We start from the raw sequence: 22,277 nt of genomic DNA on the forward strand, positions 1-22,277 counted from the left end.
TGAGAAAAAAGGGTGACTGTCCTTAAACATTCACCATGTTGTTCTCCAGACTGGGCACTTTGTGACTTTTTCCTCTTTCCTAGACTGAAGAAACATCTTGTAGGTCAACACTACAAGAGTAGAAATGGACTAGAGTCAGCCATTTTTCTGTAATTGAAAGGCATACCTAAGGACTATGTTGAAGCATTTTAACATTTGATTTAACATCTGAAACTTTGTTTTTCAGTAGGAGGAGATTATTTGAAAGGGTTAAAAATAGACTTTTGTAAAGTATTTGTTCTTTTGTTAAATTTATTGCATTATATATTGACCATATTATATTACATATTGATCCACCTCTTATGAAGTCCTTGTCCAATCAGTCACTTGAGGAGGAACATTGCCATGCCCATATGGTCATTATGTCAAGGTCACATGAAATACTTATAATACCCCCGAAACAAAGTTGGGGGGGGGGGGTATTTAGGTGTCACTCGGTGGTCGGTCCAGCGGTCCGTTGCATTTTCCTTGTCTGGAGCATAACTTGAAGACTAATGATTGGAATTCAATACAACTTCATACAATGATCAAGCACATTGAGAGGAAGTGCGCACAAGAACCATAACTCTATCTTGACTAATTACATAGTTATTGCCATTTGTTATTTTTCCTTGTCCGGAGCATAACTTGAAAACTACTGGTTGGAAATCAAAACAACTTCATACAATGGTCAAGCACAATAAGTGGAAGTGCAGTGCACAAGAGCCATAGCTCTATCTAAAGTAATTACAGAGTTATTGCCCTTTGTAACTTTTCCATTGCTTTCTTTTGTCCGGACCATAACTTGAAGACTAATGGTTGGAATTCAATATTACTTCATACAATGATCAAGCACATTGAGAGGAAGTGCAGTGCACAAGAACCATAACTCTATCTAGACTAATTACAGAGTTATTGCCCTTTGTTACTTTTCCTTGTCTGGAGCATAACTTGAAAACTACTGGTTGGAATTTAAAACAACTTCATACAATGGTCAAGCACAATAAGAGGAAGTGCAATGCACAAGAACCATAACTCTATCTGAGGTAATTACAGAGTTATTGCCCTTTGTTACTTTTCCATTGATTTTCTTGTCCAGAGCATAACTTGAAGACTAATGGTTGGAATTCAATACAACTTCATACAATGATCAAGCACATTGAGAGGAAGTGCAATGCACAGAAACCATAAGTCTTTCTTGACTCATTTAAGAGTTTTTGCCCTTTATAACTTTTTATTGTCCAGTGCATAACTTGAAAATTAATGGTTGGAATTCAATGAAACTTCATACAATGGTCAAGGGCAGTGAGATGAAGTGCAGTGCACAAAAACCATAACTCTATTTGGACAAATTACAGTTATTGCCCTTTGTTACTTTTTTTGTCCAGTGCATAACTTGAAAACTAGTAGTTGGAATTCAGTACAACTTCATACAATGGTAGAGGGCAATGAGGGGAAGTGCAGTGTACAATAACCATAACACCATCTTCAGTATTTGTAGAGTTATTGCCCTTTTTTCTTTTTCCTTGTCCGGTGCATAACTTTAAAACTAATGTTTAAAGCAACTTCATACAATGGTTAGGTGCAATGAGGGGAAGTGCAGTGCTCAAGAAGCATAACTCTTTATGGACTTATTACAGGGTAATTCAATAAAACTTCATCAAAAGTCAACCACATTAAAAGGAAATGCAACATACAAGAACCACAACTATCTTTAATTTCCCACAACCATAACTCTATTTCAATTCTTTTGCAAGGTATTCTGTTACTAGTTATTAGTGACTAGCATATCTCTAAAAGTATTTGAGTTATCAACTTGAAACTTCATAGGTAGATAGACCTCATTGAGTAGGAGTGCAGTGCACAAGAATGATAACTCTACTTTGCATAATTTTTGAGTTATTGCCCTTTGTTATTTTTCAAAATTGATTTTTGTCCAGAGCATAACTCAAAAGGCCTTTGAGATATCAACATGAAACTTCATAGGTGCATAGATCTCACTCAGGAGGTGTGCAGTGCACAAGAATGATAACTCTACCATTCATAAATTTTGAGTTATTGCCCTTTGTTATTTTTCATACTTAATTTTTCACCTGAGTGGAGCATAACTAAAAAAGAGTTTGAGATATCAACATGAAATGTCATAGGTGGATAGATTTTATTGAGGAGGAATGCTGTGCACAAGAATGATAACTGTTCCCTGTACAATTTTTGAGTTATTGCCCTTTGTTCTTTTTCATACTATTTTGTCCGGAGCTTATCTCAAAAAGTATTTGAGGTATCAACTTGAAACTTCATAGGTGGATGGATCTCATTGAGGAAGAGTGCAGTGCACAAGAATGATAACTCTACCCTGCATAATTGTTTAGTTATTGCCCTTTTTTTATTTTTCAAAATAATTTTTTGTCCAGAGCATAACTCAAAAGGCCTTTGAGATATCATAATGAAACTTCATAGGTGCATAGATCTAACTCAGGAAGTGTGCAGTGCACAAGAATGATAACTCTACCTTTTATAATTTTTGAGTTATTGCCCTTTGTTATTTTTCATACTTAATTTTTCAATTCAATTTTTTTCTCAAAAAGTATTTGAGGTATCAACTTGAAACTTCATAGGTGGATAGATTTTACTGAGGAGGGATGCAGCACACAAGAATGATAACCTACCCTGCATTATTTTTTTGTTATTTTCAGCCATCAGTATTCACATAGGTTTCAAATCTGTAATCACTATAGCTATCAGTTTTCATTACCAAAAGACCTCTTAAAATGGAATTATTCTGCTCTACTACATATACATTCTTCCAATGAGCAAACACATATGGCGGGGGATGGCCATGTTGACATGGCTCTTGTTAAACTTATGAACTTATACATTGTATCATAATAAGGTATTATTATTTTATTTATATATATTACTGTTTATATAACACTTTACCTCTATAAAATGTATTTTATAAGGTATGTAAGTATGCCATATTGACAGAAAGTGTCATTCACTAAAGTCTGTCATAAGCACTTGCTTTCCTCTAAATTTCCTAAAAAAAATTATATACAAATGAAATCTTGTTGTTGTAGTTTCAACATGAATGAACTTATTTTATTGTGTTTTTTTAGAGCACTGTTAGAGTTTGTTTTCATGAAAGGAGATTACAGTATATGGAGAAAGAACAGTTAGATTCTTGGATGACAACACGCCCTGGGGAGAGAATTTTAGATATAGGTATACTTAAGGTCATATAATAGTCATATAACATGTTATTTGATTCAATAGTTATATAACATGTTTTTTGATTCAATAGTCATATAACATGTTATTTGATTCAATAGTCATATAACATGTTATTTGATTCAATAGTCATATAACATGTTATTTGATTCAATAGTCATGTAACATGTTATTTGATTCAATAGTCATATAACATGTTATTTGATTCAATAGTCATGTAACATGTTATTTGATTCAATAGTCATATAACATGTTATTTGATTCAATAGTCATGTAACATGTTATTTGATTCAATAGTCATATAACATGTTATTTGATTCAATAGTCATGTAACATGTTATTTGATTCAATAGTCATATAACATGTTATTTGATTCAATAGTCATATAACATGTTATTTGATTCAATAGTCATGTAACATGTTATTTGATTCAATAGTCATATAACATGTTATTTGATTCAATAGTCATATAACATGTTATTTGATTCAGGAAGGATATGTATCAAAGTCTGATCTTATTCTTATTACACAATTATGCTACATTATTTTATTAAAGGAACATCAATGATTCTACTCTGGTGTCTGATTCTGCCTGAAATAATGCATACAGGGGCACCTGAGGTCTTCTTCCACCAGGAAAGCTGAAAAGTCGTCATATGACCTTCACTGTGTTGGTGCAACTAAAAACCCAACCAAAAAAAAATATATTAATACCTAGAGCAAGAAGTTGTAACAAGGCATATAATGGTTATAATAATGTGTCATTTACATTAAAAAATAAGCAGTATTTTAAAAATTTCACTATTGAAGATGTAAGACAATGTATATGTAATGTTTTTTCTTTACACAGATATTCCACTATCATATGGCCTTGTTGACGTTGTAGTCGACTCAAATAGACTGAATTCTATAGACTTTATCTGGGATCCTACAAAAGAGACTGGAATATATGTTAAAGTTAACTGTATTAGCACGGAATTTACGGCCAAAAAACATGGCGGAGAGAAGGGTGTGCCATTTCGGCTGCAAATTGAAAGCAAAGACTCTGATAATGAGTCATCAAAATTAGTACATTGTGCTTCATGTCAGATTAAAGTGTTTAAGGTAAGTTAGACAATTTTATGCTCCCACATGGAACGGGGTGGATAGGCCACTCAGATAGGTTTGACCTTATCAGGCTGTCACACTGTCCATCTGTAGACTGACTAAACAGTGGAATGTTGGAGGCATTCATGTACTATGGTGGTCACAGGATCTTAAAGAGATTTAACAGAATGAAATATTCACTGAAACTACAATGCCCATAGGTTAGATATTTGATTTAAAGCAACACCTTTCGGTCTCCTAAAAAATATATAAAGATTATGGCACCTGGGTCAAAATAGGCCCAAACCAATTTCGTACTTACTTTATATAGACTAGTATAGGGAAATACATTTAAATATACTCTAAAACTACTGGTCCTATGTTGTTCTCCTCTACAAAAATTACATAAATCAGGTCCCAGAGACAAAATTGGTGCTCTGGGGGTCACTAAGTTAACATTTCATTGATCAGAGTTGAGGCATATATTGGGAAATACATTTAAATATTCTCGTGTGAAACTACAATGTCAAGAGCTGAGATAATTGGCATGGTGTATTGCCTAGTGTACCTCTGCAAAAGTTACATTAATGGCCTTAAACACATTGTGTTATATAATTTGATGTGTCAGATTTCATGGCCAGAAGTTGTATTAATGGCATTTTAGCTTTGTCAAGTGAACTTCTGCTAAAGTTATATAGAGTCAAGCATGGTATTCATCTTCCACGATGACAATGATAGTTGCTTCAGTTTTAGTTTCAGTCTTCAGATTTGAATCATATGTCCACTATATTGCATTTGATCATGACATTAAATATTGTCTATGTTTGCAATGAAGTTATTGGACTTTCTAGCAATGGATTTCATATATGACTAGTATGAGTATTAACATGATGTCACATCTGATATCTGATATTTATATAAAAAAATGGTTTAATTTTAAAATTTATTTTAGCCTAAAGGTGCTGACAGGAAACACAAGACAGATAGAGAGAAAATGGAAAAAAGAACAGGGTCAGAAAAGGTCTGTACAAGTTTAATTTGAATCATACACCCTAAGGTATGAATAAAGAAATAGCTTGCAATAGTAGAACTGTATAGATTAGCAATGGGAAAACGCATTGAAACTCATTCAAATTAATTACTACATGCTATATTCATAATTAAGCTTAAATAGATCATGTTTAAACTGATTGAAATATTATTTTGATTCTCTCAGGAGAATTGATCTCTAGATAGTGTTGAGTGATGACTACTTTTATAGTTTGGTTCAATACACTTACTTTTATGTTCTATTCAGAGAATGAAAATTTTATATTTCTTTTTAGGAGAAGTACCAACCTTCGTATGAGTGTACTGTTTTGACTGATGTAAGTGCTTTTAAATCTTTACTTATTGGTGGATAATTTTACTGATAGGACACAATAGGATATTTGTTGGGTACAAGGAATTTTCTTTTTGTTTGTATAAGGTTAATATATTCTGGACACAATAGGATATTTGTTGGGTACAAGGAACTTTCTTTTTGTTTGTATAAGGTTAATATATTCTGGACACAATAGGATATTTGTTGGGTACAAGGAACTTTCTTTTTGTTTGTTATAAGGTTAATATATTCTGGACACAATAGGATATTTGTTGGGTACAAGGAACTTTCTTTTTGTTTGTATAAGGTTAATATATTCTGGACACAATAGGATATTTGTTGGGTACAAGGAACTTTCTTTTTGTTTGTATAAGGTTAATATATTCTGGACACAATAGGATATTTGTTGGGTACAAGGAATTTTCTTTTTGTTTGTATAAGGTTAATATATTCTGGACACAATAGGATATTTGTTGGGTACAAGGAACTTTCTTTTTGTTTGTATAAGGTTAATATATTCTGGCTTCCATAGGCCTCATAATTCACACAATAACCATATCTTGGCAAGTAATATAACTGTGGCATCCATTCAGCCCCCCCCCCCCCCAGTTATTTCCCCTGTTATACTTAAAACAATAAACATTTTTACTAAACAAACAATAGGCACTTATGTGGCTTTTAATATCACTGTTGTCAAGGTTTCCGAGGCTAGAAAACAGTTATTTTTTAATATCTACATAAAGCAAAACTGAGTTTCTTGGACATGATTTGAAAAATCATGCAATATTCATCCATTTGGTGTTAAAAGGATCAAAAATGCAGTCTTGATTTATAATCCCATTTTCTGTTTTATTTAGATTCCCATAGAGCAGGTCATACAAACCAGTAGAAATGGTTTAAATAGTACAGGATCATTTGGTAGTCTTGCTCAGGCATTCAAGGAACAAAGGTATAATATCTTACTTTATAAAAGTAAACTTCTTAAAACTTTGGTGCCACATGAAACCTAGAGAATTTGCTTTATATTGCATTATTACTTTCATTGATATTTCTCAAACCAGGAAATATTTTACAGTTGTATAGTAACATGATATATTAAATAAGATAACTAATGGGATATTAATTTCTACAGGTCATCAGTATCAAAACTTACAACAACCTGTATGCTACTGGAATTTGGGTCGGTGTAAATCATCATACTATGACTATTTAACTGTTTTGTATACTAAGGTAATTAATGAGGGAATAATGATATAAATGGTATTTAGAACTCTTTATTTATATATAAACATTGTTCTTTCTTATTTTGATTGTTTTTCTTCACCATCTTTGAAACTAGTACAGGTATTTATTTGAACCTTGAAATGTATAAAAACTTGATTTGATGACACTACTACCTGTACAATATTGTTTTATGCCTTTAAGCTCAAAATCTAGTTTCCTTTTTATGTAGAATTGTTATAATAAGAATTTGTTACAAAAATGCACATTATTATTTCATAATACCCCTGTTAGTACTACTCCTACACAAATATACAAGAAACAGCAAGGAATGGACCAATGGAGGTTCCACAATACTTCTAATGGGTATGTTAACAAATCCATTTTGTAAAATTATTTCAATATACTCTAGGGCAGATAAATCACAAGTATTTTACTATTTTAGAGCCAAGTTAGTCTGCAATAAGTTGCAATATTACTTGATTTAAAGTTTGATTTTAAGTTTTACTATTCAGAAATAAGTGAGGCTATCCTACTCACCTATGTGTTGGTATAACTTAAAGTTTAGTGTGCAAGTTCATATCTAATTAATGGAGGTGTTTGTTTGACACTGCATACATGCCTTTTAGATATTAATTGGAGGCCTTAACTCTTGCATGTATTTTGACTAATTTACAGCACTTTGTAAGGTTTGAAATTCCTGGATAAAGTTCTGTGTACAAGATCAATTTTCACAGCTATGAATACATTTACTTGGAACTTAAGACAATGGGTGTAAAATGGTAACAGGAATATGTGTTTTTCCTGTTATGATTGTCAGATATTGCTCACGGTTGTAATTTGAGTTTATAAACATTTGCAGAAAAGAAAATTGTTGTTATTTCAGGTCTCCTCCAAAGTTCAATGAAGCAAGTCCAAACAACACTGCAAGTAGCAAGAAACCAAATATGTAAGTTAAAATATTGGCACCTTTGTTCTTTCAAAGATTTGTCTGATTAATTTGGTGGTCTAGATTTACCAATAGCACCAGTCTAGGGGAAATATACGTTTGTTAGTCATACTTAAATTATTACTGTCATAAAACTTGCTTGTCGTCTGCTACAGTGGCACAATAATACCATTAATCACCAAGGTATATATGAAACAATTATAAGATTATGTCACCCTTATCTATCATTATAGTGCAACTTATGATCCAAATATGGTTAGGGTCCACTTTAAGGGGTTTTATGGGATAAGACTTACGTATTTGAATGGCCATTTATGGATGGGGCACTTGCGCATAGAAGAATATCACATTTCATTAACATCATGGTCTAGAAGCTTCTGGCATATAGGAGTACCACTATATAAGTTGTCATGTATATGATTTATAAATTGTATAATTATAACCAAAAATATTTCAGTGGTCCCCCAGTGACATCTACACCTCTTGTTGAACCAATGTCTCCATATGTTATGATGGAAAGTCCTTCACCTATAGACACTGTAAGTTGCGTTCTGATTAATAAAGAATAATTTCTTACACAAATTTATTATAATCTTATTGTTGGTGCATACATGATTTTGATTGGTAAAACTCAAATTAATAATTGAATTCTAATATTTTCTTTCATGCTTTTACCAAAGGAGCTTTTGTGATCTCATGTTGTCCATAGTACATTGTCAGTTGTTACCCAGAGTTCCTTTGAACATCTTCTCCTAAACCACACTGTAGACTTTGGTAAATAAAGGTGTTTAGCAGGTGTGACGATGTTTTTACAGTGATGCTAACATTTATTTTATTGTTAATTATAGACATTTGAGTAGACCTGCAAGCAGTACTGATTCATAATATACATACCAATTTCAGCCACAGAACCTTACAGCTGAGGCTAATGCAAAAGAAGTACAGTCATGGCTTCAATTCAACAGGTTCTCGCAATATGTCAATGTTTTTCAAAATTTCTCAGGTAAGTTTCCACCATCTTAAGTAAAACTTCTTTGAAATCTGTGAATGCATTAGCTTGCTATTTGAAAAATTTTTTTGGAAACAGTTCTGTTAAAAATTCCATATACGATGGTTGTTAAATATGTTGCATAAAACTGAAAACAAACAGATACTATCAAGAAGTCATTTGCTTTTGTTGGACTTGATGAAAAAAGATCAGTAAACAGTTAAGTGGCAGATGTGTACAAAAACACAAATCTGCTGGGGACTGTGGGAATTATCTTTTAGAAGATTCTTAAAAGGCATGAATATAGCAAATATAATTACAGTCTAACTTGCCCATGCGACCACGTATATTAAGCGACTTTTGTCTTAAACGACCACTTTAAATTCCCCCCGATCATTTTCTTTCATATCTTTAATGTATTAAGCGACTTTTGCTCAACGCGACCAGCGACCGCTAATTAGTCACCTAATTGAGATCAGTCTTTTCATTAAACGACCAGTTTTACCTGTCAAGTAATTGTGTTTTTAGAGAACGGCGCCTCGTAATGGCACAAGTGTCAACAATCAAAACACAACAAATAAACGTGTGAAAAACTCTATTTTTCAAACCGTTTTAGCGTATGCAAATGAACTTAAGTATACGCGTGACGTGTATTATCCAATAATATCGGATAAACAATGCAACGCTCCGCCCCTACTGAGATGGTGTATACGCTTCGCTTGTTGACATTTAGACTGCATTGAATTGACCTTGAACTTGATCAGCAATTAAATTAATCGTAACAATTAGATGTAGTTTGTTTATTTGAAATGAAAAAATACACAACAGAAAACATCTTCACTAATAGGGTTTTCGTGTTGGAGACAAGGAAAAACAACGGAGAAGTTGAAAAATTCTGGAAAAAATGTCAAACATGTACGTAATGGATCAAAACTGTTTTGGGTTTTGGGTTTTTCCCTTGCGCGGTCACTTAATACACGTTTGACTGTACTTCAAAACAATTTACAACTATACAGTAGTAATGGTCATGCTAGAAACAGTTGTAAAAGTACACTGATATTCATTCAATTGTAGGGGCAGATTTATTACGACTTACACGTGATGATTTAATACAGATTTGTGGACTCGCAGATGGTATTAGATTAAATAATGCTCTTCAGTCTAGGTATGAACTCTTTTATTATAATGGTTTACATTAAAACTTATTAGAGTAATTTTACTACAATATTTACAATCCATGAATCATTGTAAATGGGCCTCCAAGGCTTACAGATATTGAATCACTTGCCCGTCCTCACCACTTTAGGGTTCAAGTCCCATAAGTGACCTTTATAAAGAGAAAACACTTGTTCATTACATCACTGAAACTTTGAATTTGAAAATTTCTAAACATGCTTCAAAAATATTCTTGACCTGTAATTTTTTCTGTACCCCAAATGAAATTGAGTTGATTTGATTTTACTGTTTGTTTTACAGGACTGTCAGACCAAGACTTACTTTGTATATGTGTCAGGAGCAAGGAACAGGTTAATATATCATCATTAAGATTTATATACATTTACTATTGTTAATGAGTTAGTTATACGTACTTTTGCAGACCTGCACTTTGTGGTCATGATGAGCTTTTCTGATTCATGTTTTTTCCAATTTTCTTTGTGTTTCTCTCTCTGGGCAAAGATCCAATTGTTTATATGATTCATAATCATTATAGAAAAGAAAGAGACCACATTATTTGTCTTATATGGGAATACCTTCCAAAATCCTTTTATCCCTCAAACAGCAAGGGGTAAAGCTTAGGTATTTGGTCAATACATTGCAAGTTTGTTATCCCCCGCCGATGGAATCGGGAGGGGGATATAGTTTTGGCGTTGTCCGTCCGAATTTCGTTTCCGGAGTAGTTCTCTGCAACTACTGGCTGGAATTCAACAAAACTATGGGAATCATCAATATCAAGAGGAGATGCGCATATCTTCAGCTTGTTCCGGTCAGACCCTTTAAATCAGAGTTATGGCCCTTGATTAGTTATACAGTATGCACATAGAGTAAAAATCATTTCCGCACTACTTCTCTGCAACTACTGGCTGGAATTCAACTAAACTTTATGGGAACCTTCAATACCAAGAGGAGATGCGCATATCTTCGGCTTGTTCCGGTCAGACACTTTAACTCTAAAATCGACCTATAACTTTGTTATTATCCCCCGCCGATGGAATCGGGAGGGGGATATAGTTTTGGCGTTGTCCGTCCGTCCATCCGTCCGTCCGAATTTCGTTTCCGGAGTAGTTCTCTGCAACTACTGGCTGGAATTCAACGAAACTTTATGGGAATCATCAATATCAAGAGGAGATGCGCATATCGTCGGCTTGTTCCGGTCCGACCCTTTAACTCAGAGTTATGGCCCTTGATTAGTTATGTAGTATGCATATAGAGTAAAAATCGTTTCCGGAGTAGTTCTCTGCAACTACTGGCTGGAATTCAACGAAACTTTATGGGAATCATCAATACCAAGAGGAGATGCGCATATCGTCGGCTTGTTCCGGTCAGACACTTTAACTCAGAGTTATGGCCCTTGATTAGTTATGCAGTATGCATATGGAGTAAAAATCGTTTCCGCGCTACTTCTCTGCAACTACTGGCTGGAATTCAACAAAACTTTATGGGAACCTTCAATACCAAGAGGAGATGCGCATATCGTCGGCTTGTTCCGGTCAGACACTTTAACTCAGAGTTATGGCCCTTGATTAGTTATGCAGTATGCATATGGAGTAAAAATTGTTTCCGCGCTACTTCTCTGCAACTACTGGCTGGAATTCAACGAAACTTTATGGGAATCTTCAATACCAAGAGGAGATGCGCATATCGTTGCCTTGTTCCGGTCAGACACTTTAACTCAGAGTTATGGCCCTTGATTAGTTATGCAGTATCCATATAGAAAAATATTCGTTTCCGCGCTACTTCTCTGCAACTACTGGCTGGAATTCAACAAAACTTTATGGGAATCTTCAATACCAAGAGGAGATGCGCATATTGTTGCCTTGTTCCAGTCAGACACTTTAACTCATAGTTATGGCCCTTGATTAGTTATGCAGTATCCATATAGAAAAATATTCGTTTCCTCGCTACTTCTCTGCAACTACTGGCTGGAATTCAATGAAACTTTATTTGAACCTTCAATACCAAGAGGAGATGCGCATATTGTCGCCTTGTTCGGGTCAGACATTTTAACTTAGAGTTATGACCCTTGATAACTTAGGCAGTATACAACCAGAGCAATAATCGTTTCCGTGCTACTTCTCTGTAACTACTGGCTGGAATTCAATGAAACTTTATGGGATACTTAAAGAGGAGATGTGCATATAGTCGCCTTGTTCCGGTCAGATACTTATAACACAGATTTATGGCCCTTGATTAGTTATGTAGTATGCATACATCTCATTGGCATTTCCAGATGTTACTATTTAACACAAAGTTATGGCTCTGTTATTTCCCTGAATATTTATAAAGTTCAAAGAATATTACTGTATATGCCATGATTAATATATAAATAAAGCCTTATGTCTTCAGTTGTTGTGTTAATAATAACCAGTACTCGGCGGGGATATAAATTCAACGAACTTGCTTGTTCACATCAACATGCTTGTGTCAGAATTGGTTATGCCTCCTTGAGCACATGGTTTTGTATAGTGTCTTACAGAAAAAAACATTTAAAGCAGAATACTAATACCAGAGATAGTTGGTGTGAATAATTACCTAGTGAACTTATATATAATTTTTTTCAAGCTAGACCTGGGGTCATAAATAACACTGCCCAGGTCACTTTTGTTACATTGGCTTGCATAGGAAAATAGCATTTAAATATTCACTCAGTTTACTTATACTTACATATGATAACATATTAAACTTCTTATGTAAATGTACATTTCTTAGAGGTTAGATATTTGGCCATGTATTATTGGCTAGTAGACCTCTTAGTCAGGTCCCTGGGGTCAAAATTAACCCTGCCACCCAGGGACATTTCAGTACCATTGATTTGTAATGAAAATTTCCCATAAAAAACCTTTACTTAAAATTTTGTTCAAATAAAAGTCCCTTGTTTAAAATTGGCCCAGCGGCCTATATACAGGTGAGCGATTTCAGGTCCATCATGGCCCTCTTGTTTTAGAAATATTCTATAAGAATATCTTAATGATACATTTCTATTTTTTCCTCGTCAATATTTTAAACACTTACTGAAAAAGTGCCCATTGTGGACCATTCCATTTTAATGTATTATGTACATACAACAGTTTTAATCACCTCAACACAAAGTATTCTCTGCAAAACATTTATATGATTAAAATGTCTTAGCCCTGGGCATTTTGTTTTGAGGGTAAGTTTTAAATGTTTTTCCTGTTAGATATTTAAGACCAGTTTTAACACAGTTTTGTGAGATGTGAACAAACTGGGTAACTAAGACTTGTACCTGTAGTGTGGATTTTGAATGAAATATTCTTATTTTTGTACTATGGCATTGCCTATGGCCTGGTTCAACTATCAAAAACAGAGAATTCAATCATGCTGTCCTGCTGGCAGATCTTTGTTCTATCAATGAGAGATGGTTTTTGAAAATAGAGTTACACTCAACTGGAATATTGTTGTTTATTCAAGTTATGAAAGTTAAAACTTTTATAGAATAAGACTGTAACAATTGTTTGATTTTTAGCTCGACTATACGAAGTATATGGAGAGCTGTCCTACTCGCCCCGGCGTCCGCGTCCAGATTTTAGATTAAAGTTTTGGTGCAGTAAAATATTTTTCACTATAACTTTGTCATTTCTTAAGGTATCAACTTCAAACTTCAAATATATGTTCCTTATCATCAACCACATCTTATGTGACAAGGTTCATAACTCTAGCACCAATATTTTCAGATTTATCTCCCCTTGAACTTAGAATTTTCCTTAAAAAATACTATTTTTTACTGATACTTCTTTATTTCTTAAGGGATCAACCTCATACTTCAAATATATGTACCTTATTATCATCCCCATCTTATGTGACAAGGTTCATAACTCTAGCACCAATATTTTCAGATTTATCTCCCCTTGAACTTAGAATTTTCCTCGAAAAATACTATTTCTTACTGTTTCTTCTTTATTTCTTAAGGGATCAACCTCATACTTCAAATATATTTACGTTATCATCATCCCCATCTTATGTGACAAGGTTCATAACTCTAGCACCAATATTTTCAGATTTATCTCCCTTTGAACTTAGAATTTTCCATAAAAAATAATATTTTTTACTGTAACTTATTTATTTCTGAAGAGATCAACTTCATACTTCAAATATATTTACGTTATCATCATCCACATCTTATGTGACAAGGTTCATAACTCTAGCACCAATATTGCAAGAATTATCTCCCCATAAACTTAGATTTATTTACTAGAAAAATGTTATTTTTTATTTTAACTTTTTTATTTTTAAAGGTATCTACCTCAAACTTCAAATACTTATTCCTTATCATCAGTTACATTTTATATGACAATGTTCATAACTCTTGAAGCAATATTTACAGATTTATCTCTCTTTGAACTTAGGATTTTCTTTAAGAAATATAATAACTTCTTTATTTTTTAAGGTATCTACTTCAAACTTCAAATATATATTTCTTATCATTACACAAATGTTGTGTGGCAAGGTCCATAACTCTAGCATGACTATTTCTAGAATTATTCCCCTTGATCTTGGAATTTATGTTAACAAATGTTATTTTTTACTGTAACTTAATTTCATTAGTCGAGCTTTGCTGTCTCCTGTGACAGCTCTTGTTAGCTAGACTATTCGATAAGAATAAGTAGAGCTATTGTAGTCACCCGAGCGTCGGCGTAACCACTTATGTTAAAGTTTTTGTAATAGTTCAAATATTTTCAAAGTCCATTGACATATGGCTTTGAAACTTTGCACACTTGTTCACCATCATAACCCCAACCTGTAGACAGGAGGAGGTAACTCTATCAAGCATTTTGACAGAATCATGCCCCTTTTTCAACTTAGAATTTACGTTAAAGTTTTTGTAATACCTCAAATATTTTCAAAGTCCATTGACATATGGGTTTGAAACTTTGCATACTTATTCACCATCATGGCCCCAACCTGTAGACAGGAGGAGGTAACTCTATCAAGCATTTTGACAGAATTATGCCCCTTTTTCGACTTAGAATTTATGTTAAAGTTTTTGTAATAGTTCAAATATTTTCAAAGTCCATTGACATATGGCTTTGAAACTTTGCACACTTGTTCACCATCATGACCCCAACATGTAGACAGGAGGAGGTAACTCTATCAAGCATTTTGACAGAATTATGCCCCTTTTTCGACTTAGAATTTACGTTAAAGTTTTTGTAATACCTCAAACATTTTCAAAGTCCATTGACATATGGCTTTGAAACTTTGCACACTTGTTAACCATCATGACCCCAACCTGTAGACAGGAGGAGGTAACTCTATCAAGCATTTTGACAGAATTATGCCCCTTTTTAGCTCGACTTTTTTTTTTTTTTTTTTGAAAAAAAAAGTAGAGGTATTGTTATAGTCAGGTCGGCGTTGCCGTTGCCGTCTCCGTTGCCGTTGCCGTTGCCGTCCGAAAACTTGTACCTGGATCATAACTTTTTTATTTCTTGGTGTATTGTCTTCATACTTGGCCACAACAACCCTTGGGACAAGACCTTTCAGTAGACCACACTAACCTTGACCTTCATCCATAAATGACCTTGACCTTCAAGGTTAAAAGTCCAATTTTTGCTTGTTCATGCTGTTATTGGCTGTTACTTTGTTATTTTTGAATGGATTGTCTTCAAACTTGAACATAATAATCTTCAAGGATATCCCTTAAAAATAACCAGTCAGACCTTGACATTCACTCATCAATGACCTTGACTTTGAAGGTCAAATTATTGAAATTTTCATTTTTTTGGCTATTATTGGCTGTAACTTTGTTATTTTTGAATGGATTGTCTTCAAACTTGAACATAATAATCTTCAAAGATAACTGTTAAAAATATACCGAAAGACCTTGACCTTCACTCATTAATGACATTGCCTTTGAAGGTCAAATTATTGAAATTTTCATTGTTTTGGCAGTAACTGACTGTAACTTTGCTATTTTTAAAGGGATAAACTTCATATTATAACAGAACATTCTTAAGGACCAGACCTTGTTGTTTATCAAACCCAAATTTGCTTGGGCTCTTTAATGACCTTGACCTTGAAGGTTATATTACTGAATTTTCTCAGATTGTGCATTTATTGGTGTGTGTGTGGTATGTGTATGTATAGTATATGTATTATATATAAATATATATATAAATGTGTGTGTGTATATATATACATATATGCAGGTATATATATATATATATATATATATATATATATGCATGTATATATATATATATATCAAATATATATATATATATATATATATATATATACATGTATATAATTGCGTCATGTTTTTCTATTTTTAGAAAATTGCGTCATTTTTTCTATTTTTAGAAATTGCGTCATTGTTGCTATTTTTAGAATTTGCGTCATTTTTTTTTCTATTTTTAGAAATTGCGTCATTGTTGCTATTTTTAGAAATTGCGTCATTTTTTCTATTTTCAGAAATTTCGTCATTTTTGTTCTGTTTTTAGAAATTGCGTCATTGTTTCTATTTTTAGAAATTGCGTCATTGTTTCTATTTTTAGAAATTGCGTCATGTTTTTCTATTTTTAGAAATTGCGTCATTTTTTTTCTATTTTTAGAAATTGCGTCATGTTTTTCTATTTTTAGAAATTGCGTCATGTTTTTCTATTTTTAGAAATTGCGTCATGTTTTTCTATTTTTAGAAATTGCGTCATTTTTTTCTATTTCTAGAAATTGCTTCATTTTTTTCTATTTTTAGAAATTGCGTCATTTTTTTCTATTTCTAGAAATTGCTTCATTTTTTTCTATTTTTAGAAATTGCGTCATGTTTTTCTATTTTTAGAAATTGCGTCATGTTTTTCTATTTTTAGAAATTGCGTCATTTTTTCTATTTTTAGAAATTGCGTCATTGTTTCTATTTTTAGAAATTGCGTCATTTTTTTCTAGTTTTAGAAATTGCGTCATTTTTTCTATTTTTAGAAATTGCGTCATTGTTGCTATTTTTAGAAATTGCGTCATTGTTGCTATTTTTAGAAATTGCGTACTGTTGCTATTTTTAGAAATATGCTTAATGTTTCTATTCATATATATACAAAATATATAAAAAAAACTAATGTGACAAGACAGATCAACTAAATTTATAAAAAGGAAACATCAATATATGTTCAAACCTTTCTATGTTTGCGTTTAGAAAAAGTAAAAAGTCGAGCGTTGCCCCCGCCCGGCGGTGGCTCTTGTTTTACTTAGAATTTATGTCAAAGTTTTTGTAATAGTTCAAATATTTTCAAAGTCCATTGACATATGGCTTTGAAACTTTGCACACTTGTTCACAATCATGACCCCAACCTGTAAACAGGAGAAGCTAACTGTATCAAGCATTTTTAGTCCCCTACCGGTTTACCGGAGGGGACTTTAGGTTTAACCTCCGTCCGTCCGTCAGTCCGTCCACAAAACTGGATCCCGCGATAACATGAAAAGTACTGAAAATATTTTTATGAAACTTGGTATATGGATAGATGGCAGTATGGAGATTATGCACGTCTTTTTCTTTTCTTCCTATGTTGAAAATTTTGGTTGCTATGGCAACAAATAGGCTGAAAATATGGCAAATTTTACACTTAAACTGGATCCAGTGATAACGCAAAAAGTACTGGAAATGTTTTTATGAAACTTAACATATGGGTAGATGGCAGTCTTGAGATTATGCACGTCTTTTTCTTTTCTTCCTATGTTGAAAATTCTGGTTGCTATGGCAACAAATATGCTGAAAATATGGCAAATTTTACACATAAACTGGATCCAGTGATAACGCAAAAAGAACTGAAATTATTTTTATGAAACTTGGTATATGGATAGATGGCAGTCTTGAGATTATGCACGTCTTTTTCTTTTTTTCCTATGTTGAAAATTCTTGTTGCTATGGCAACACATAGACTGAAAATTTCGCAAATTTTACACATAAACTGAATCCAGTGATAACTCAAAAAGTACTGGAAATATTTTTATGAAACTTGACATATGGGTAGATAGCAGTCTTGAGATTATGCATGTCTTATCTGTTCTTCCTATTTTGATAAAATATCAGTAGCCTTGGCAACAAATAGGCTTAAAACATGGCAAATATAACAATATTTGTGATTAGTCAGAAAGAGCTGAACATTTTTATGAAATTGCATCTTTAATTCAAGAGTTATCTCCTCTTTAAGAATTTTGCTTTTAAAATGTTATATTTTGGTAACAGGGATGTTTCAAATATTAACTTTAGAGTGTCCTCAGTCCGTCTGTCTGTCTGTCTGTTCATAAAAACTGTTTCCTGTGATCACTTTTAAAGAACTTTTCCAACAAATTTACTTAAAATAGTAAGAGAAAAATTGAAACATTAGTGAATGGCCAATGGCCCTTCAGAATGTTGATGGGGTTCTAACCGGTAGGGACTTATGGATTGCCTTGCAATACTATGATACATTGCTTGTTTTTTACTATCAAGCACTAAGAATAGTCGAGCGTTGCTGTCCTACCGACAGCTCTTGTTGTTTATTGTGTAGAATGGGAAGAATTATAGTCAGATGTTTTATTATACTTTCAGTTTATCATGCAGTATACCTAGAGCAGCTTACTAGTCAAGAGCTTGTTAATAAGGTGTCTGAACTGATCAAAATAGAAGCATACATGATTCATCAAGTTTTCATCCAGGGTCCATCATCTATACATATTCTTCTCAGTGATGAGGTAAAAGCAGATACATGTCTTAAAAGCATCACTTTGGCTTTCCATTTTTACACCCAGTGCTTAGATTTTCATGAGAGGTCTTCCTCCATCAGAAAAGAAAATTTTGTAATACCTTTATTAGTAAGTTTATGAATATATTCAGAAAAGCAAACATTTGAGCACATTGTTGTTCAAGAGACAAACAAATTTTGAATTTACAGGTGGGATTTTTACTTTGTATGAACAGTTTCCTTAACTATAGTGTAAGGACCAAGAGAGTCTTGTGATGCTATGGTAATTAATACTGAATTGATTTGGTAAAACACATTGCAATATGAGTTGAGTACCATGCCATACTTATAGTATAGCATCATGAATGGAACAGATTTTCTATATAATTTTCAAATTTATTTGTCTAATTTTCTTGAAAGGAAAGTATATATGAATTGAAATATGGGTCATGGCACTTTATTTTTCAAAAAAGGCTTTGTTTTTACCATTACCATTTTGAAACATATTTTACTGAGTGGTTGATTAGATTGTAATGGTTGAATAGTTTTTACATAGCCCCAACACTGTAAATCTTTACAGCTTTAGACCACAAGTGTTCATGTAGATAAACAGGAATGAACGAGATGAGTAGAACGCATCTGACCATTAAAGCGGATGCATTTGGAACTTGCGAGCGGTTGAGTGGGATGTGGATTGAAGTTAATACGACCGTACACTTTCGACCATGTTTAATGAAGATTCAGAATAGGTTTCATATATTCATTGAGTGAAATAATGGCTAGTCAAACTATTTGAGTTATGCGTCCTTTGGTAAATTCAAAGTGAATTGCATTGTTAATAGTTTGTATTTTTCTTCAGCCTGAAATGTTATATTAAGGTTGTGAAGAAATCTGCGAAGGAACAGTCAAGATATTGTAGTAGTAGTTATGGAAGAGGTGGTGGTTCTTTGTCGTATTGGTATTGTGCAGTTTTCAACATGACAGAGTTACATCTTAGGTGATTATTTCTTAGCTGTACTCTGCATAGAATATTTGATATTTTCTTGCTCACAGGTTCAGTTATCTCGAGTAGTGAGTTTTGTGTGACTCTGATGTCGTTTTTGATCAAAATTTCTTTAAAAAGATATTGTCCTAAGTGTATACTGGCTTAACTCCCTGTTAAGTCTTATAATAGGATTACCATTAAGAGTATGAGATCTTCTTATCTGTATGATTGAACATTTACTTTTTCGAGGAAACTCTGAATGCATACAAAAAATTATATAAGCTTGTTCTAGTCTGCACACAGATGCCTCAAATAAGGACTTTTTTGAAAAGCAATCTTAATAAGGTCTCTTTAGTTTTCAAAGTTACAGGCCAACAAAACTTTAAAGTAGCAGTTATGATATTTTTATGAAAGGATTTGGGTCAACGGTTAACCATTCAATGTGTGATGCTTTGTTTTGTTTAACAATTGATATTCATAAAGAAATGAGTGTTCCCTGTGATAAAAATTATCTCTTTCGACGATTCTTGTGATAGTGCTTGAAAGTATTTTGTCATCAGTGTTTTCTTTTTGTTTGGGTGGTATAAGTCATTGAACATTGCATTCTTGTAATAGTCCATAGCTAGTTTTGGTAATTAAGTTTGTAACATTCACTTGATTGTGTGGTTTTATACATTTTTCATAAACACCTGAACGTGATTTCAATTTTCACTCCAGTCATATTGCATATATTATCTAGAAGTCTTGTTTAAAAATCTGAAATAGTTGCTACGTAGTATATCCAAACAAAAATTTTTGTTTTTAAGATTAATCCCCAATTTTTCTTTTGTTTGATTTATGATAGGTATGTATGTTGTCCTTTACAAATTTTGATCAGAAATTGCCAGCATCCTTTTTTTAATATTGGTTGGAGGGATCAATATTAACACTTTTTTGTATATGTTCTAATGCGCGTCATGTCAATTTGATATATTGAATGTGAAAAGATGATTTTTGCATATATTCAGAAACAACGTATGCTTGTTAGTGAATGTTCTATTTTTCAGGAGGCTGAGAGAATGGAGAGCTGCAGTTGTTAAAATACTTTTGAAAGGTTTTTTACAATGAGAATAGAACAAGGACATTATCTTGATGAAAGAACGAGAATGTGAGATAAAGTATTCAGAGAGTAAAACAAGACAAGTGGTGTACATGTGTGGACTGACTTTTTTGTGTAATTTGATGTTTTGTGCATCATAAAAGATGATCTATAGTTAATATGGTGGCTGGCTCAAAAAGTGAGTATTGTTTTTTTAGTGTAAATTGTTGCAAGTTCAGCTTACTAATCACTATTCAGATGTTTATATAGGTAACATGGAATAACTTGGGTACATCAAATAGAACACAATATTATATGTCAGAATTTATAGAAAAAAAATGCAAGAAAAAAACAGTAATTCTTCATTTTCTTAGTGATCACTTTAATACTAAATGAGAGAGGTGTCGCGTCGCTTGGGAGTGGATTTATGTTGGGTTCAAATTTCTCCGGAGACATTGATTCTTTCTATCGATTCTACGGCTTTATTTAATTTGACTGGTTTTTAAACACTGCCTGCCCTGCCTGAATTCTGTACAAAAGGCACTTTTTTAGTGTAAATTGTCAGGTGTGACCATATACCGAGTGTCGTGTGACTTACAGTTCCTCTCCCCTCTATTTTGAGAAAAAATTACTCCGTATATGAACAAAAGCTGTTTAAATATTTGATAAATGTGCAGAGGAGAATACAATTCTACTTCTGTGCCAATCTTGTACTGTTATTTTAGATTATTAAATGTTTTATTATCCATCATGATAGGAATTATCCTGTGTACGGGTATGACTGTGATGAAAGATGCAACTTTCTGAATAGTTCTGTTCTGCATAAATTTGTATTCTTTGTTTCTAATGAGAGATGGATCAGTTAGTCAAATTAACAGTTTGGGCTTTTTTAAGTGGGATCATGTAGTATTGAAAAATAAAGGAAAAACTTGCCTGAAATAGGTGATTGGTCATGACTTGATGTTGGTGTCTTAACATAGATTGGCTATAAACTTATCTGTAACTATAGTCGGTGCTTTTTTTAATTGACCTGTATTTAAGTATTTTTCAGAACTGTAATTTTTTCAATATTTGGAGTATATTGCCTTGTATTTTATTTTCTCGTTGGTATTATTCAATTGACCACTCTTATGTGGTTAAACTGTACACATCTAGGTTGATGGATCTCAGTATGGAATGCATTTGCGGACTTATTTACTCTTCAATAACTTTTAAAATATTGCTGATAGTCATTCCTCATATTTTCTTCCGAACCATGAACGTATGTTATACATTTGCAATGATAAACAAAATGCTCATGTAAACAGCTACATTTATTTTCAAACTTTTGCCTACATTTTAGAAATCATTGCTCCATGTTCATTACCCTCCAGATAAAAGTGTGCAAGTTGGCGGGTGGGAGTGTATAGTATTTTTGCATAGAGACCATGTTCAAGTTTTATATTGCGGGCTCAATATTTTATATTATTGTGCT

General features: G+C 33.0%; 1 protein-coding gene across 1 annotated transcript in view; it reads left to right on the top strand.

Moving 5' to 3' along the window:
* LOC132748834 (transcription factor CP2-like) overlaps positions 1 to 20,804 on the top strand; it is a 30,836-nt gene extending 10,032 nt beyond the window's left edge. The window contains exons 6-18 of the mRNA XM_060738486.1: positions 3,135 to 3,240; positions 4,097 to 4,350; positions 5,285 to 5,353; positions 5,658 to 5,699; positions 6,553 to 6,644; positions 7,211 to 7,282; positions 7,803 to 7,865; positions 8,323 to 8,404; positions 8,769 to 8,868; positions 9,928 to 10,018; positions 10,330 to 10,379; positions 18,608 to 18,870; positions 20,772 to 20,804. Of these exons, the coding sequence (XP_060594469.1) occupies positions 3,135 to 3,240; positions 4,097 to 4,350; positions 5,285 to 5,353; positions 5,658 to 5,699; positions 6,553 to 6,644; positions 7,211 to 7,282; positions 7,803 to 7,865; positions 8,323 to 8,404; positions 8,769 to 8,868; positions 9,928 to 10,018; positions 10,330 to 10,379; positions 18,608 to 18,870; positions 20,772 to 20,804 (1,317 nt within the window). The remainder of the gene's footprint in view (positions 1 to 3,134; positions 3,241 to 4,096; positions 4,351 to 5,284; positions 5,354 to 5,657; positions 5,700 to 6,552; positions 6,645 to 7,210; positions 7,283 to 7,802; positions 7,866 to 8,322; positions 8,405 to 8,768; positions 8,869 to 9,927; positions 10,019 to 10,329; positions 10,380 to 18,607; positions 18,871 to 20,771) is intronic.
* Positions 20,805 to 22,277: the final 1,473 nt, after the last annotated feature.

Source organism: Ruditapes philippinarum, unplaced genomic scaffold, assembly GCF_026571515.1.
Source record: "Ruditapes philippinarum isolate M1 unplaced genomic scaffold, ASM2657151v2 ctg535_1_1_1_1, whole genome shotgun sequence".
NCBI lineage: Eukaryota > Metazoa > Mollusca > Bivalvia > Venerida > Veneridae > Ruditapes > Ruditapes philippinarum.